Raw genomic sequence first — 15,984 nt, 5'->3', positions numbered from 1 at the left:
AAAAAAAAAGAAAAATAAAGCAAAATTTACTCTCACTAAAAAAAAAAAAGAGAAGAAAGCTCTCAACAAGATGGATTGACTCAGTGATGGTGGAAATGGGTCAGGTGTGAGGTTGGCTCAGGATAAGGCCAAGTTCAGAGACATTGCTTATAGGATTGCTGAGTTGTGGTTGACATGACGTCACATAACAACAACTTTCGTTGACCATTGTGAGATTCATTCATGCCATTTAAGTGTAATAGTACATTGTTGCTTCTTTTAATGTATGGTATTTCATTGTGTGAACATATACCTAAGTTGTTGTTGATATATGTTCACACAATGAAATGCTATACAACATCCTTGTTTGCTTAAAAAGATAGAGTGTTTGTCTAATGTGCATAAGACAGGATGGATGCAAAAAGACAATTATTTGTTCTTGGCCGAGCTCTGCACAACATTTTTTTCTGTGAGCATTTTGTCTCTACAAAAGTCAAACTACCAACATACCTCCCTGACCCAGGGGAGCACTCAGCTCTTTCCCTGGATGAGAGGAAGGGATCAGCCAAATGTATGAGAGAGAGCTCAGGAGGCCAGGCAGGAAAGAACTTTCCTGTTCCTATACACACCGGGGAAGTTTCTACCAAAAAAAAAAAAAAAAGAAAAAAGAAAAAGAAGAAGAAGAAGAAAGAAAACACAGCCTGAGAGATTTGCAAGTAAATTGATGGAAGTATTGCAGGAGCTTACCTAGTGCTCCTCAAATTCACAGCCTTGTGGGAGAAACGGAATTGGTTCCTTTCACCTCTTCCGCCCTTCCAGCCCCTCCTTTTTCCTGCTAACTACTGCTCTCAGCGCTTAATGATAATACCTCTGGGCCGGCCACACCCTGGAGTGCAGTCCACCATTGAGGGAGGATCCTAAACTGTTCTCCCAGGGACTCAGGAAACGGTGTCACCTGAACAACCCAGGGCCTGTTACTCCACAAAACGCCGTTCTGTTGCATTCGTGTGTGTGTGTGTGTGTGTGTGTGTGTGTATACAAATGTGTGTGTGTACACATACAAGATCACTTTTCTTTAAAGGTGATTAATTCCGTTGCACACCAAAATCAATGGCAAGAGGTAACCGGGAGTATGCGAAATTACCTTCCTCCCTCGTGCCTTGCAAAATGACAAGTTCGCTGGCAAATTGTTGTGTGTGGGTATTGGTAAATTTCCTAGTAAAATGGAATTTCTAGTGAAGGGTTTTGGATAGCAATGAGAAACATGTATGTGTGTGTGTGTGTGTGTGTGTGTGTATACATATACTATGCATACATATGCATATACATAGGATATGCATATATATGTTTGTGATTATGTATGCATCCAGGGCAGACAGGAAAGAGCACTAAGCTTGCTAGGGTAGAGACTGCAGACTCTTGTGAGAGACTCTCTCTGGCCTAGGAACCAGCAAACTACCCAGGCTTCTGAAGATGCCAAATGGCTTCTGATGTGACCGAGGACTGGGTCCTGCAAATCTTGATAAGATGGCACCACAGTCCCCTTCCCACGCCCCTTGACAGAAAGGCTGTTGCCTCTCCTACTCCCGAGGGAAAACCAGTCTGTGGGTACAGGAAGATTTGCAAACCAGTCTCTCTTTGCAACCGGCGCTGCAACACAGCCGCCGGGGACAGTGGGCCGGGCTCTCGGCCATCCTGGCGGCGAGCGACGCAGCCTCCCCGAGGACGCGGGCAGATGCCGACGGTTCTGGCCCATCTGTCCCAAGAGGCCCGACCGGGCCTGCGCTCCCGCGTGCGCCCGCACCGGAGCCGGGAGAGCTCTGCGGCGCGGGGCGCCCTCGCCGGCCGGGAGCCGAGCTCTTTGTTCCCGGCCGCGCTAATCCCGCAGCCGCGCACCGGAGGCGGAGGCCTCGCGCCCGCAGCGAGCGCTCCTCCGCCCGCCTGCCCGAGGGGTTTCAGTAAAATGATGCCTGGGGAGCTGAAGGGGGGGGGGGCAAAGAATTTCTTTTCGAAAGTTAATCTATTTGCAATAACAGCTAGGAGCGATGGCGTTTAAATCCCCTCCTCAACGTCCCTGTTGGAAAGAGGAAGGATGGAAAGAAAGGGGGGTGGGGGGAGAAAGGAGAGAAGCCTTAAGTTTGTTTAGAATTTTGTATAGGATTTTGTTGTGCGATTTTGCTTGGTTGCTTTGGGACTGGGTCTTTTTTCCAAACACATCATGAAGGAGCGGGGTCAAAGAACATAGAATCTGACTAGCGTGCATTTCCCCCAAATTCAGGTACTGCAATTGAATCATCTAATGAGAAAATCGTGATAATGATGTTTTAAAACGAGTGTCCCTTGACTCGAAGAATTGCTACATCTCCTGAACCAGATTTCCTCTGCTTTCCTCCTTCTTAAACCCCAGTAATGGCACAAATGTGTGAGGGTTTGCACAGGAGAGGGCTTCCCCCTCCCCCGTAATTGTTTACACCCTAAGATGTTTTCTTGTCCTCAAATGAAGGGTTTTGGTGGCATTTTAAAAATCAAACAAACAAACAAACAAAAAACCCAAAAGTTACTACTATTACAGTGGTTTGAGTTAGTGGCCATAACAAGCCTAGAGCAGGGGACTCAAGGAGATGGGCAGCTGGAGCCGCGCAAGTCATATTTCATACACTTCCCACAAGAGAAATCTTTGCAAAATCAACAGACAGTAGCCAGCTGTGCTTAAACCTGACCTAAGATTTCAATTAAAATACTGAGCTCCAGTCCTTCAGGTGGAGCCCAGATCCCCAACTGAGGGGTGTGAGTCCCTTGACCAAAGAGCAGTGTCCCACGGCCACTGATCTTCGAGGTCGCGTCCAGGGTCAAGCTCCAGGGAGCCATAAACTGCGCACGCGCGCACGCCCGGAACCTCCGCTCTGCCGCGTGGGAAACACACAAACCTCCGGCCAGCTGGGGCCTAACTCTCGCGAGGTTTTCCCACCAAAGGCCAAGAGTTGTGTGTGGCCAAGATGGCGACGGCATGGTCTTTTTGAGTCTTGGACGAAGCTGGCCTGTGGGCTGAGGCCTCAGGGTCAGCCCCACCGCAGCCGTGGTGGGTCCTTGCCAGCGGACTCAAATATATTATGCGTCTTCGAGCGAGGGGAACCCGGGCAGAGGCCTGCGGCCTAGTGGGCCTCCCCAGGGCCGCAGCCTGGCACCTCTTGCACGGGCAGCCCACGCGGACCACAGTGCATCCCGGAGCGAGTACAGAGGTTGAGCCCCAGCGCTTCTAAAATGCAGTGTGCCAGCCTGGGTTGGCAGACGGCCTGTGGCCTCCAATCCTTCATCTCCTGTCTATCCCCTTCTGTCGCAACACACATTTAAAGAGCACGACCTCTTTGGAGCAGGAGCTTTGCAAGGCTTTGCTCTTCCATGAATGGATCCATGTTCCTGAAGCATCATCTGCTTATCCCTAGAGCCTCGTGTTGTCTTTGCCCGTGAATTCTTCTGTATTATAACACATATTGGAAATGCATAGGTAGGAAAACTTAAGTTATCATCAATTCTACTGAATTTCCCTCCACCAACTTTTCTAAAACTGTCCAGTTACAACACCTTGAGGGGTCCCTCTCTAAAGACTATTCAGTCTTTTGATAAACGAAAAAAGTAAAGAAGAAGATGCTGGGTATGAGTTTGGAGGATAGAGGGGCAGCAAATCGAAATCTCAGCACTGCTTCAACCATTCACCGCGTTTCCCCAGTCCTTTATTATTCTGCCTGAAATCATCTCGTTTACAGAAAATATTTGTTTGCACTATTAGTTGGTACTGGAGTTAATTACTCAATGTGTTAACGTGAAGTAATATGTATAAAAGTAGGATCAGTGTTTATTGTGTGGGTGAGCTGTTGAGCGGTTCTTGAATAAACTGCAATTAGGGTTAGATAGAGATTAATTAACATGTGAGTGGCAAGGTGTAAAATAGTTTCCAACCCTCCACTTCAATATAATCTGCAGGCAAGGGAAGGAGAAGTTTGTGGAAGCTAATTAAATACTTTCATAAAAGCCAGTGTGTTCACCCAAGATTTGGAAAGAGGCACATTAGGGGCAACTTGTTTTTACCCAAATGTTTTCTTTCTCTGGAGGTAGCACTCCTTTTGTGACGCTGGGTAGGGAGAGATGGCTTGTGCAACCACAAAAAGCGCTTAGGGATGGCGAGGCAGGTTCACGGGAAGCGCTGCAGCCTGCTGGAGCTCTCAAAGGAGCAGATCTTTGGAGATGCTGCCGGGATCCACAGCTACCCAGTTTGGAAAGGGAGTGGGGTGCGGTGCTGGTGGCTGCATGGGGACCGGCAGGAAAGTCAGTCGGGGTGGAAATTCGGGTTCTGAGCGCTTGCTTGCCAGAGTTGATGGTGTGTCGGTGTTGGGTGAGTGTACGGCTTGTTTCATGTTTGGTAGTGGGGAAGAAGGGTAAACTGCGCTCCAGTTTTCACATGCACATGGACATGGGAGGACATTGGGTCTGCAATGCCACAGCTCTGAGTATCTGCTAAATTAAATGGGCTGCAGGAGAAATGCCCTTCCCGTGAGGAGCAAGCCTTCTAGGAGCAGCAAAATCTGGAAATTTGAGGGGGGCCTTTTAGGTGGACAAACTCGCAGGCTGCTGGATTTAGAGGCAGTTTCCGACAGCGTCTTGGCAGAGTGAGAAAATGAATCCAATGCTAAATCGCCCTCCAGGCCACTTTCTGCTCAGATCTCTTTGTTATTGCGTCTTGCCTTCCAAATACAGAGTCTTTCTCCTTTACCTGCCACATCCAGATACGAAACTGAGCTTCAGAGAAGTTAAAGCTGGGTAGGTGGGTAGAAGGAAAGTAGTTGTAAAGAGGGTTAGAGAGTGATTTACTGGCGTTAAAATGAAACCTTTCCTCGTCCCTTCTCTTGCTGGGTTTCCAGACCGATCCTGGAGTCCTCAGGGGCCGAGACCTCTGTGCCCTCAAGGTCTGTCAGCGACTGAAGGAGAAGGCTCTGCCTCCAGCAGCACTCTTCCGGGCTCCTCATGATGGTGTGTCTTTGGAGATGGAATTCGCCATCAAACTCTCAACCCTGTTTGCTCATATTATACCCACAGTAATCCTCTTAAACTGTGGTTGCGGCTGCAGAGCTCGTGGTCTTGCAAAAGCTGGCTGGCAAGATATAATTGTCCGGTGAACAAAACCGGCCAAAAGTTTTCAAAAACCCTTGCACCCTCTCCTCCTCCTTCCCTAAACCTAATTCTCTCGCGCGCGCTCTTGCTAGCCGCCCCCCTCCCCATAAGAACTCTCAGCCTCGACCACTTTTGTTGTCGCCAAGAGCACCCGGCCTGTTGAAAGTGCTGGAGCGTCTTTGAGCAGTTTGTTGTGATACGCAGGTGGAATGGTCTGCAAACAGATGGATTCAGCCCCTCCAAACGGAGCGCGGAGCGCGCTGCTTTTGTGCGCTCGGCACAAAACGCTGAATTCCTCCGAACTTACTTGGGGCCAGGCTAGAAAAGGGCCTTTTCTTCCCTCTGCTTGTACCTCTGGCCACACTAAGTCCTGCCCGCCCCCCTTCGGGCCCCCTCCTTCTCCCCTCTGATAATCCTCCTCTTTATTTTAGAAAAACACAAAACCCGGTTCCACGCGGTGCTTTAGTGGCTAAAAGTGAAAGAGCTGCCTTGGCAGAATTCAGCTCTATGAATCACTTCGGAAAATTGGTTCGACTGAATGGCTTTAGGAGGAAAAACGTTTTAATAGGATCCAGGGGAGGTTCTGCTGTTTCAATCTGCTCCTTAAACAGGTGGAGATTGGACCTTCTCAATTATACAAACAGTAAGTACCCAGCCGCGGGGAGAGCTGCGCTCGCATCTCCCCTGCGCAGCCCCAAACCAGCAGCAGAACCAGGCTTTGCCTCAGAAAATGCGATCGCAAATCAGCAATTCTGATCGATTGGGGTCTCAGCTAGTCCCCCAGCTCCTCTAGTCTACTCCCCGAGCCGTAGTCAGGGGACCGGCCACCGAGCGGGGGGCGCACCCGCCGGGCTCAGAGGCCCCAGGGACGGGGCACGCGGTCCTGCTCCTCGGGACGCCCGGAGGTCGTCCTCAGGCGGCGGGAGCTCTCGCCCAACCTCCGACGCCAGCCAAGGCGAGCTCGTTGCTTTTGCATAAATTAATATTTCCCCATTAACAAGTTCCCCCCTCCGAACGCGGTGCCTGCGTCCATGCGCCACATCCTAATGAGGTAATTATCATTTGCGCGTGTTCGGGGCTGGCGCCCGCTCCGCAGATAAATGGCAGTTTATTAGCACGATGCCCAGCTCGGCTGCGGAGGGCTAAGGGACACTTCTGCGCCTAGACGGGCGCGCTGGGGCCCTGTGGGGCGGCGCGTCCGGGGCCCCCGCCCTCCCTGCCTCTCCCAAACCTGTAGGCCCCCAAAGTTGTGAATCACGTAGGGAACTCTGCGTAGTCCTGAGTTTGCCCCCCCTTCTTCCCACCGGCAAAACCATCACGATTCTCCCCCTCCCCCTCCCGTCTCTTCCCTCCTTCGCGATGCGTAAAGCGCTCGCACTTTCCCGAGGGGAGTGCGGGCGCCAGTTGCCTCCTTTTAAAGTTTGAGGGGCGGTGGCGGCGGCGGCCGGCGGGCGCTGGGGAACACAGAGGCCGCTCCGAGAGCCGCGCCGCCGCCCATGTCATTCCACTTCAAGTGACTTCATGTGATGTCAGCTGAATGTAAAAGACAGCGATCTCACGCGGAGGGGAAGATGTTTGCCATCAAAATGTGACAGAGAAGACACGCTTCATGGCTCGGAACGCAGCTCCTTGGCGGTGGGGGAAAGAGGTAAAGGCGAGGTGGCCCTCCCGGTCCTCTTTAACTTTGCCCCTTCACTGTGGCTCTCCCAGGTCGCGGGGTGCAGGCCGGGATCCAGGGACCAGCTCTGGGGGGTAATGTGCGGCTTGCGCTTTCTCCTCTCTTTCTCGCCTTTTCTTTCCCCCCTCTCCTCCTCCCTTTCAAAGTCCGGGGGAGAGCCATGGGTCTCCGCGCGCGGGGTTAATGGACAGCAATTTGGGACCCTTGGGCGCACTTTGTTCTGCCTCTGTTCATTTGAATGCAAATGGGTGACCCAGGCCGGCAAGGTGCTTATTAACCCCGCGGTTTCCCCCCTGCTTTTCCCGGAATGCAGACTTAGGAGAAAGGCGCTCCGGCCGGCCAGCCGCGGCCCCGCGAGCCATGGCCAGCTCGGCGTCCCTGGAGACCATGGTGCCCCCCGCCTGCCCACGCGCCGGAGCGTCGCCGGCCACTTCCAAGACGTTGGCCTTCTCCATAGAGCGCATCATGGCCAAGACGTCGGAGCCCCGCGCGCCCTTCGAACCCCGGCCGGGGGCGCTGGAAGCGGATGGCAGCCAGGGCAAGAAGCTCCTCAACCTGTGCTCGCCGCTGCCCTGCATGATCCCGCTGCAGCCCCTGGGCTACGAGGTGCCGTCCAAGGCGCTGCTCAGCTACTCGGAGCTCTGGAAGGGCAGCCTGCGCGCGGGCGCCGGGGCCCCGGTGTGCGGCGCCAGCGGCCTGTGCAAAACCAACTGTGGCGTGTGTTGCAAAGCCGAGCTGGGTCTGGCGCCCGGCGCGCTGCCCGCCGGCCGGGTCATCAAGCCGCAGGCCATCAACCAGGCCGTGGGGCTGCCGGCCGCCGGCTCACTCTACTACTTCAACTACCTGGACTCGGCCTCCTACCCACCCTCCGAGCTGCTGCGCGGCCACCTCTTCCCGGCCGGCCTCGGCGCGCAGGCCCCCGGCGCCCTGGCCGCGCACCCCAAGCTCTTCCTGCTGGAAAACGCCAAGCTGGCGGGCCTGGCGGCCGACAAGTTCCCTCACGCGCCCCCGTACCCCCACAAGGAGCGCCTGGGAGCCCCGCTCGAGCAGGTGCTGAAGGAGAACTCGGGCCTGAGCACGGAGCGCGGCGTCGTCAAGGGCCACAGCAAGCTGCCCGGAGGCTCCGCGGATGGCAAGCCCAAGAACTTCACCTGCGAGGTGTGCGGCAAGGTGAGCCGGGGCTGCGGGACCCGCAGGGACCACCCGCTCCGGCCGCTGCTCAGGGCACGCCCATCCCCTCCTTAAACTAGGGAGCTAGCCTGGATCCCTGTAGGTCACTCGGAGCCTAGCTGGACCTCAGTTTCCTAGTCTGTAAAATGGGGATGGCCCTTGTCAGTGAGCAGATGGGACTCATATGAGCTGCAGCGTTTTGCAAACTGGAAGGAAGGGGCTCTGGTTTCCGGAGGGGGGTGGTGCTTCAGGGTAGGCTGTAGCCTCCCCCCAGGGCGGCTTCTACACTCTGGCGGGTATCATCAACAGGCCCCTCATGTGTCGTCCCCTCCCCCCGTAGGTGTTTAACGCCCACTATAACCTCACCCGCCACATGCCGGTCCACACCGGAGCCAGGCCGTTCGTGTGCAAAGTCTGTGGCAAAGGTTTCCGCCAGGCCAGCACGCTCTGCAGACACAAAATTATCCACACCCAGGTACGCGCCCCGGGGAGGCCCGGCCAGAGGGCAGGCCCCAAGTCTCAGTATTGGTGTTGGGGACAAGGTGGACGAGGGTCCCCCCCTTTCCTTCTCCTGTGAGTCCTAGACTGCCAAAGCAGCCTCTCTGCGCCTAGCTCCTAGCTCACCAGGCGCGCTCTCTTCTACGCAGGAAAAGCCGCATAAATGCAACCAGTGCGGCAAAGCCTTCAACCGCAGCTCCACGCTCAACACGCACATCCGCATCCACGCCGGCTACAAGCCCTTCGTCTGTGAATTCTGCGGCAAAGGCTTCCACCAAAAAGGTAACATTCCAGGCGAGGCCCTGTCCTCACCTCGGACTCAGGAGTCGCAGGCGGCAGAAGGGAAGAGGCATCCACGCGAAAGGGAGCTGGCGCCGCGGCTGTGCGCACAGCATTTCTTTGGAATCGGGTTTTGAAGGGTTTGGGTGGCAGCGCCCAGGTCCGGGTGGTACTAGACCTCTCTGGGCTCCGGGTGGGTGCATAGGGGAATTCAGAATTTGAGAAATGGGGAGGAGGGCAGAGGGGAAGAAAAATAGAGGAAAGCTGGAAGGAAGCCTGGTAAGCAACGGTTCCCTTTGTAGCTAGAATTCCCCTTTCAAATGAAGAATTTTCCAGGCAAAATCCAGGTCCAGGGATAGTCCAGGACTCAGGGAAAACGGCCTGGCACCCTGCTCTGATTTCCCAAAGCATATCTGGGTCCCTAGGTCGTGGTTGGGGGAACAAGAAAGAATCGTTTTAAAATTAAGAAGTTGGGGTGAACAGGGGAGCTGGACTGAGACTGAGTTCAAGTGAGCATCGTGGGAGAGGCAGCAGCCTGGAGAAGGAGGGAAGTTTGCCGGCCGTCCCGGGAGCTGCGGAGGGGGACACCCCGGAGCCCCAGGCTTGGAGGAATGGGGCCCGGACAGCCCTGTGGGGCTTGGGCCTCGGTCCAGACCATAGAGCCGGGGCTTGACGGAGACGAAGTTTGACAACTTCTTCCCTCAGAGAGGTCGCGCCCGCCTAACCAAGCGTTGCCTTCTCCTCCACGAGGGCTCAAGCAGCCCCGGACGCGGGAGGGCCCCCTACCCTTCCCCACCCCACCCCCTGCCTTCTCTGCTCTCCCGCAGGGAACTACAAGAACCATAAGCTGACGCACAGCGGCGAGAAGCAGTACAAATGCACCATCTGCAACAAGGCCTTCCACCAGGTCTACAACCTGACCTTTCACATGCACACCCACAACGACAAGAAGCCTTTCACGTGCGCCACGTGCGGCAAGGGGTTTTGCAGAAACTTTGACTTAAAGAAACACGTGCGCAAACTCCACGACAGCGTGGGGCCTGCCACCCCCTCGCCCAAGGACCTGGCTCGGACGGTGCAGAGCTGAGAGCCCAGGCGCCTCTCCTCGCTGCCCGCGCCGTCCCACTCTAAACCATATCCCACCTAGACACTTAACTGCTGGCCTGGGAGGAAGGAAAGAAAGAAAGCAAAACTATTGCAGAAAGGCTAGAATCTATTTATGGAAACCAGCATATTTTTTGGAAAGCTAAACGTTTCCTCGATGACTGGCAGCTAACGCGCGGCTCCCACCTTTGTATATTCAGGAAACTTATTTAAATCCAGTGCACTGCAACGTATTTAATTCAGGCTCCTGGGGCGGCCGGTGGGAACCCCAGCCTGTCGCCGCGGCGCCCGGGAAGAGCGCGCCGCTCAGCCATCTTTATACAGCCTTGTAAATGCTCCTGTACAGGCGTCCACGGAATATATGCACATATATGACTCAATAAACAGAACCCTAGTGCGCGTTTTCTTTGCCCCTGTCCCCTCGCCGCGAGATCAGCCGAGAGGAAGAAAAGGAAACACGTATTTTTGTCCCTTTTTCTCTAAAGGAGACTGACTTTGGGACTCCAGATCAGGGGTGGTCCTTTTGGTGGTGCCCAAGAGCTGGCGTGTCCAGGACCCAGGAGAGTGGGCGCAAAGCTTGAATACGGCCTCCTCTTGGAGGGTCCTGGTGGCTGACTGCTCTGGGCCTGGGGATTCCCATTTCGCCCCAGTGAGTGAGAAAATGCTAGAAAAGGTGGTAAGTGGCCTGCAAGGAGGGCGCTGGCTTTGAGTGCTTTGGGGAGCAAAGCAGCTCCCCCGAGGAGTCAGCAGCTACAACTGTGCGCCTCGGGGGAGCCCTTCCGGGCCGCGGTGTCAAGCCACCCACCGCGAAGTTGCCGAGGCAATTGCTGGCCTCTTAACCTGGGCGCTAAGGGACCCACCCCTCCAGCCATCAGGTTCCCCGGACGCCGGCCGCCCGGCCGCGGGAGGGCGCCCCCGAGCTCTGAAGCCCCCCGCGCCCCGCGCCCCGCGCCCCGCGCCCCACCGTCCGCCCACTTCCTGAGCAGCGGTCTGGGCTGCCGAGCGAGCGCTCTGATGAAATGAGCTCACGCTTGCTTTCTAAGTAATGACCCAAATTAAGAGAGAAAACAGAGACCCTTCAAACAGCATTACATTAATCATCTAATCATTCCCAGGAGGGGGCCGGCCGCCGCCGCCCCGTTTGATCCGAATCGGGATAATCAAGAGCTCGGATTACGGCGCGGCGCGCTGGACCTCCCCCTGCTCGCTTAACATCCGCGCGGCGCTTCAGCCCACGTCTGCGTGGGGGCCTCGCCACTGCGGAGAGCAGGCGCTGGGTGCCCCCATCCCATGGCCACTACAGCTGGAGGTCAGCTAAGGGGACGCATGGCTCGCCCTGCCACAGCATTTAAGGAACTCTTCCAGTGAGAGCGGATTATCTCCACTCCTGTATACAGCAGGTGCTCAACGCTAAACACCTTAGGGGCTTCCATAGCTTCACCAGGGTGGTGATGTTCACCATCACAACCCTCTCTTGAATGTTTACAACACCCTGCAAGCTGGAGATTGTGATCCCATTTTATGGACGAAGAAACTGAAGCAGAGATACGCGCTCAAAGACCTGCCCGAGGCCCCGGGGCTAGACAGAGAAAGGATTTGAACCTTCTGTTGCTGCCAAGAGAGCAAAATTGCCTCCAGTCCTCCTCGTTGGAGGAGGACGCTCAGAAGTGGGGCCCCAGGAAGGACACTGGGCTGTGAGGTGGCAGCTCTGTCCTGTCAGAACCGTCTGTTCGTTCCAGAGCCCCCACTCAGCTCAGACCATTACACTCGGGATGAAGAATCGTCGATTTTGTTTGCACGGAGGACGACGACAGCTTCCTCAGGCTGTCGCAGGGGTATTTTTAGCACCTCCGATTCAGAAATAGGAACGTGTACATTAGAATTCCATTTCCTGAAAGGAGAGCGTCCTCGTTTTTTCTTTTTTTTGTACCCCCCCCAGAAGTCTGGGGAGACGCAGCCAGGGGAGGGGGATGAGAAAGCGAGGGGGAATTTAAATGTTAGCTTGTTCTGGCTCGGCTTGCTGTAGAAAGATTGGGACCCAGAGGAATATGCAGATTCCACTCGGAAATCTTGGTGGATGCCACCATCCCAGGAAAGCCCCGCATGGGTGAGGAGGACTGAGCCCACGAGGGTATGGAAATACCCCTTGGCTCTTCCTCAACATCTACCCCAGCAACCTTGCAGCCCAGGTTTCCCAGTCAACCCCTTTCATTGTCCTCATACAAAGCTGAATTAGCCTTCTTGGACTCCCCACCTCCTTCCCCATCTCTGAGGGAATCTTTGGGTCACCACTCAGGTTAAATGCTTCCTTTCACATTCTGGAAAGGGCTTTGAGCACACGCATTGCTTTTCCATAAATGCAAAGCTCCTGAACACTAGGCAAAAGGCTTGTTGTGCACAGGACGTCAGAACCCATTCATAGCTGACTGTCTAGTGGGTATGCAGGGGCTCTAAATTGCAAGGGAGGAGACTGAGCATCTTTCTCACCAGGAGCAGCTGATGGATTAGAACCATGTGCCTTTGGGTTGGCAGCACAACTCCTTACCACTCCTTCCCATCAGAGTTCCCAGACCAGGAACAGACACTGGACACCTAGTGCAAATACAGTCTCTTGTAGAAGTGGGATGTCAGCGTTTGCCTGTGGGTGGAAATCATGGTCAAGTTCTCCTTGTTCTCAACCCCACCCCACACTTTTCTTGGTCTAGTTCCCCTTTTAAGGAAAAATTAATAAATAGTACTTCTATCCAGGGAAAGAACTTCCCTAACAATCAAGTGCAAGAACTTTGAGAAATTCTTCTGTAAAGTGACCTAGTGGCAAGAAGTTGTGCTGCAATCCCAAAGGCACATGCTTCGAATCCATCAGCTGCTCCGGGGCAGAAAGGTGGGTAATCCTCTCCCATGGAATTAACTGCATCTCAAAACCCACCTATGGGGTCAGTTCTGAAAAGATGGTACACAACAACAACAACAACAATGAGTTTTTAAAGGAGAAAGTGAAGAGGTGTCACTTATCTCATAACCCCGGAGAGATCTGTCCCAGGTGGCAGTTCATTGGGAAGAGAGCACCAACATTGCTCACTTGCATGAGGCAGCTAGGTGGGCCAGGAAGCATTCTCTCTTGGCTGCACATCTCTGGAGAGCTACTTTAACATGTGGGCCCAACCTCTATACCTAAACAGAGTTTCTTGTACATTCCAACATTCTTGAGGGTGCTTCCTCATAACCTGATTGTTACTTAACCTTCACACCAGCTCTTGTCAATGGCTCTCACCTGAAAAGGTGTTATTTCACATCTGGTGGTAATTGTAGATAAACAGAGTTCTTCTGTATCTGCAGGGGTTATCTGTTTTCAACAGAGTGGAAGCCAGTCGTCCTTGTTTGAAGATACCTGCTTCATTCAGGTGGGGGATTCAGGAAAATCCTTCCCCTGAGTGGGTCGTGCTAGAAGGAACAAAACCTGAATTATTAAATACCTTTCACAGCCAGCACACATCGCAAAGGCAGCAGCACTAAGTTCTTCCAGTACCCATCCTAGCTGAAAGCCTTCCTAGTTATGCGCCATGCATCGGAATTGAGGGGTGAAAGGCTCTGTTTTCTGATTCCCACACCCCCTTAATATTAAACTGTTTGCATGACTTGTAGTTTGCAATATTAATAAATGACTTAAACAAGGTAGTCATCAGCCGCATATTAATCTTCTAACCTCGATTAAATTGCAGAGGCCACCCTTAAAAAATCTTTTTTTTTTTTAAAAAATTAATTGCGGGGGAGGGGAATCTTGTCACAGACACAAAAAAAGCCTCCAATTATCTTTTCCCCACAAGATGTTTGTCCTGTCCACGACTGCTCACACTTCAGCAATCTTGCCAGCAAGACTCAAAAAAAAAAAAAAAAAAAATCGCCACCCTCTTCCAAAGCCACAGCCTCGTACATAACAGATTGAACAATCCTATTGCCTTAGGCGGGTTAGAGGTTCCTCCCTGCAAAGAGCGATGCAGAGAAGTTGCCAGCATCCAGACACGTTTTGGGGTGCACTGTGTTTGTTCTTGCCTTGGCTGCAGAAATGGACAGATATGGATCCCCACTTATTGTCAAGAGGGCAGGGGGGCTGCCTGAGCCCAAAGCTGAGGTTTAGTGCAACAGGGCGCCCAGGTGTGCTGGTGGTGAGTGGCTTGGGGGGTGGGGAAGAGAGGACCTGAGTCTTGAGAAAACGCTGGGAAATAAACAACCTCAAGGCAGCTGCGTTGCCCTTTTCCCTGCACTTCCCTCTCAAACGTCTGAGCAACCAGTTTGCTCCTAGAAACATGTTAATTGCCAACGGAGCTCATTAAGGCATGCACATGCAAAACACAGCAAGAAAGATTAAATGGACAAAAGCGCAATAATGAACTGTCAACAATCGGGCCCATCTACGCAACCGGGATCACTCAAGAATGAGGCATTTAGAGGCAACAAAGGATTGTCTGGGACAGGAAGAAAAGACGACCTAGACTTTTGTTTAGTCAACACAATTGATTACAAATGAGAGATTAACAGGATAGCTTCAGATTTTTTTAAAAGAGGCAGAAAAGAAAAGTCCAATTAAGTCCACCGAATGTTAACTACATTGCGTTCCATGCCTAGCCCCAAAGAAATTCTCATTAAACCATCCCTGGCGATCCCTTTTGGAAAGTAATTTGTCTCCCTGATGGAGCAGAGAAAGAGAATCGTGTAAAAGAAAGCGTTAGTTCTTGGCACAATGAGCTTAGGAGACACACTAGAAAGAGCCAAAGGGGGAGTTAATGAGCATCTGACAAACTGCTTGGATTCAGGCCTAGAGAACAGCGATGAAAAGATGAAATTGGCCAACAACTATTCTTTATATCAAACATAAAAAGGCCAATCTGAAATGGGGCTGCTCAAAACTGGTTGAAAGTACAGAGCCCAAGAAAGGAGAGCTAGGCCAGAGGCCTTGGTGGACAGTGGATGGTGTGAAGAGCTCAGCAAGCCAAGAGGCACAAAAATGAGCGGCAAGGTGGGAGCTCCATCTCAGAAGAAACTGCAGCCACAGCACAGGCTTTAGGAAGTGCTGATTTGAAGCTCTTGGTACCCATCCCTCACTGTCTGGGTGTTTCTTTCATGGGTGAGAAATGGACCCAATTTCTGGTAATTAGCTCCTGGCAGTCACTAAATCACTCCCTCCTCTTCTAGTGTCATAGAGACCCCAGGGCCACCATATGCCACCAGCACACATTTAGTCCCTTGCCCTCTCCTTCCCCTCTAGTGACCAAGGCCTTCTCAATGTTGCATGAGGCACAAAGGCAAGGAAAAGAAGATACTGGATATATAGTAACTTTGAGAACAGGTATCTGGAGTATTTTTTCACACTGTTCACTTGCCCTTAAGAAACTACCTCATGCCTCATTGTAATACTTGCTTCCTTTTTGGAACACAGTAGGCCAACAGGATATGTCTATATGAAACATACCACATCTTAATAAAATATAAACATCCAGACATCTCAAGAACAGAAGAGATTGGAGATCCTCATTGATCAGGTACACAAAACCTGATAGGCATGGTAAGGCTTTTATCTTAGTCCCCCAGCTAGAAGTCCCAGAACAAAAGTCTCCAGTTTTTCAATCCCTTATTTATTCCATCTTTGAGTGGATGCGTGCCATCTCAGATACTAGAGTGCAACATTTAAAGTCTTGATTCTAGGTTTTGTGTTCTTACTCTCAAAATCCTTGGTAACAGCTATCACATTTCTCAGGGCTTGGCTTGCACTTCAAGTTTTGCTCTTGCTGCATGGAAAAAATATATTGATGTCTAGAAGTAAGGAAGGGAGAAGAAGTATACCAATTGAAAATAAAAACAGTCATCTAAGATTAAAGACTAGTTCTTCTTTTCAAAGCACAGAGGTGTTACAGAATCTAGAAAGCTGGATTTCCGGAGAAGGGGAAGAAAATCAAGGTTCTTATCTTGGAAAAGTCAGAGCCTGTTATAATTAAATCAGCACCAACGTATCCTGTCAAAGTCTCTGGACTTGACACAGCTATCATCGTTTCTTTCCTTCTTCTGTGTTTTTGAGTCCTAGGTCTTATCTGGAGCTCGAGTTTCAATGTCTTCAT

General features: G+C 52.4%; 2 protein-coding genes across 2 annotated transcripts in view; both read left to right on the top strand.

The window, feature by feature from the left end:
- Positions 1–1,941, top strand: part of LOC102863946 (nuclear body protein SP140-like) — a 23,161-nt gene extending 21,220 nt beyond the window's left edge. Inside the window, exon 3 of the mRNA XM_006893864.1 lies at positions 1,543–1,941. Within this exon, the coding sequence (XP_006893926.1) occupies positions 1,543–1,941 (399 nt within the window). The remainder of the gene's footprint in view (positions 1–1,542) is intronic.
- Positions 1,942–7,183: 5,242 nt separating this feature from the next.
- FEZF2 (FEZ family zinc finger 2) lies at positions 7,184–9,857 on the top strand. The gene is made up of 4 exons (XM_006893834.1): positions 7,184–7,993; positions 8,334–8,468; positions 8,641–8,773; positions 9,598–9,857. The coding sequence occupies exons 1-4, from the start codon at positions 7,184–7,186 to the stop codon at positions 9,855–9,857; spliced, it is 1,338 nt and encodes a 445-aa protein (XP_006893896.1).
- Positions 9,858–15,984: the final 6,127 nt, after the last annotated feature.

The sequence above is a fragment of the Elephantulus edwardii genome, unplaced genomic scaffold (assembly GCF_000299155.1).
Source record: "Elephantulus edwardii isolate Elephantulus edwardi_28Jun2011 unplaced genomic scaffold, EleEdw1.0 scaffold00132, whole genome shotgun sequence".
NCBI classification, from domain to species: domain Eukaryota; kingdom Metazoa; phylum Chordata; class Mammalia; order Macroscelidea; family Macroscelididae; genus Elephantulus; species Elephantulus edwardii.
This window is presented reverse-complemented; position numbering and strand designations above follow the sequence as displayed.

Bases quoted from the DNA above. Each gene is read 5' to 3' on its own strand.
- FEZF2 (XM_006893834.1), top strand. From the start codon at position 7,184: ATGGCCAGCTCGGCGTCCCTGGAGACCATGGTGCCCCCCGCCTGCCCA. The intron at 7,994-8,333 runs GTGAGCCGGGGC...CTCCCCCCGTAG, and splicing joins CCTGCGAGGTGTGCGGCAAG to GTGTTTAACGCCCACTATAA. The intron at 8,774-9,597 runs GTAACATTCCAG...GCTCTCCCGCAG, and splicing joins CAAAGGCTTCCACCAAAAAG to GGAACTACAAGAACCATAAG.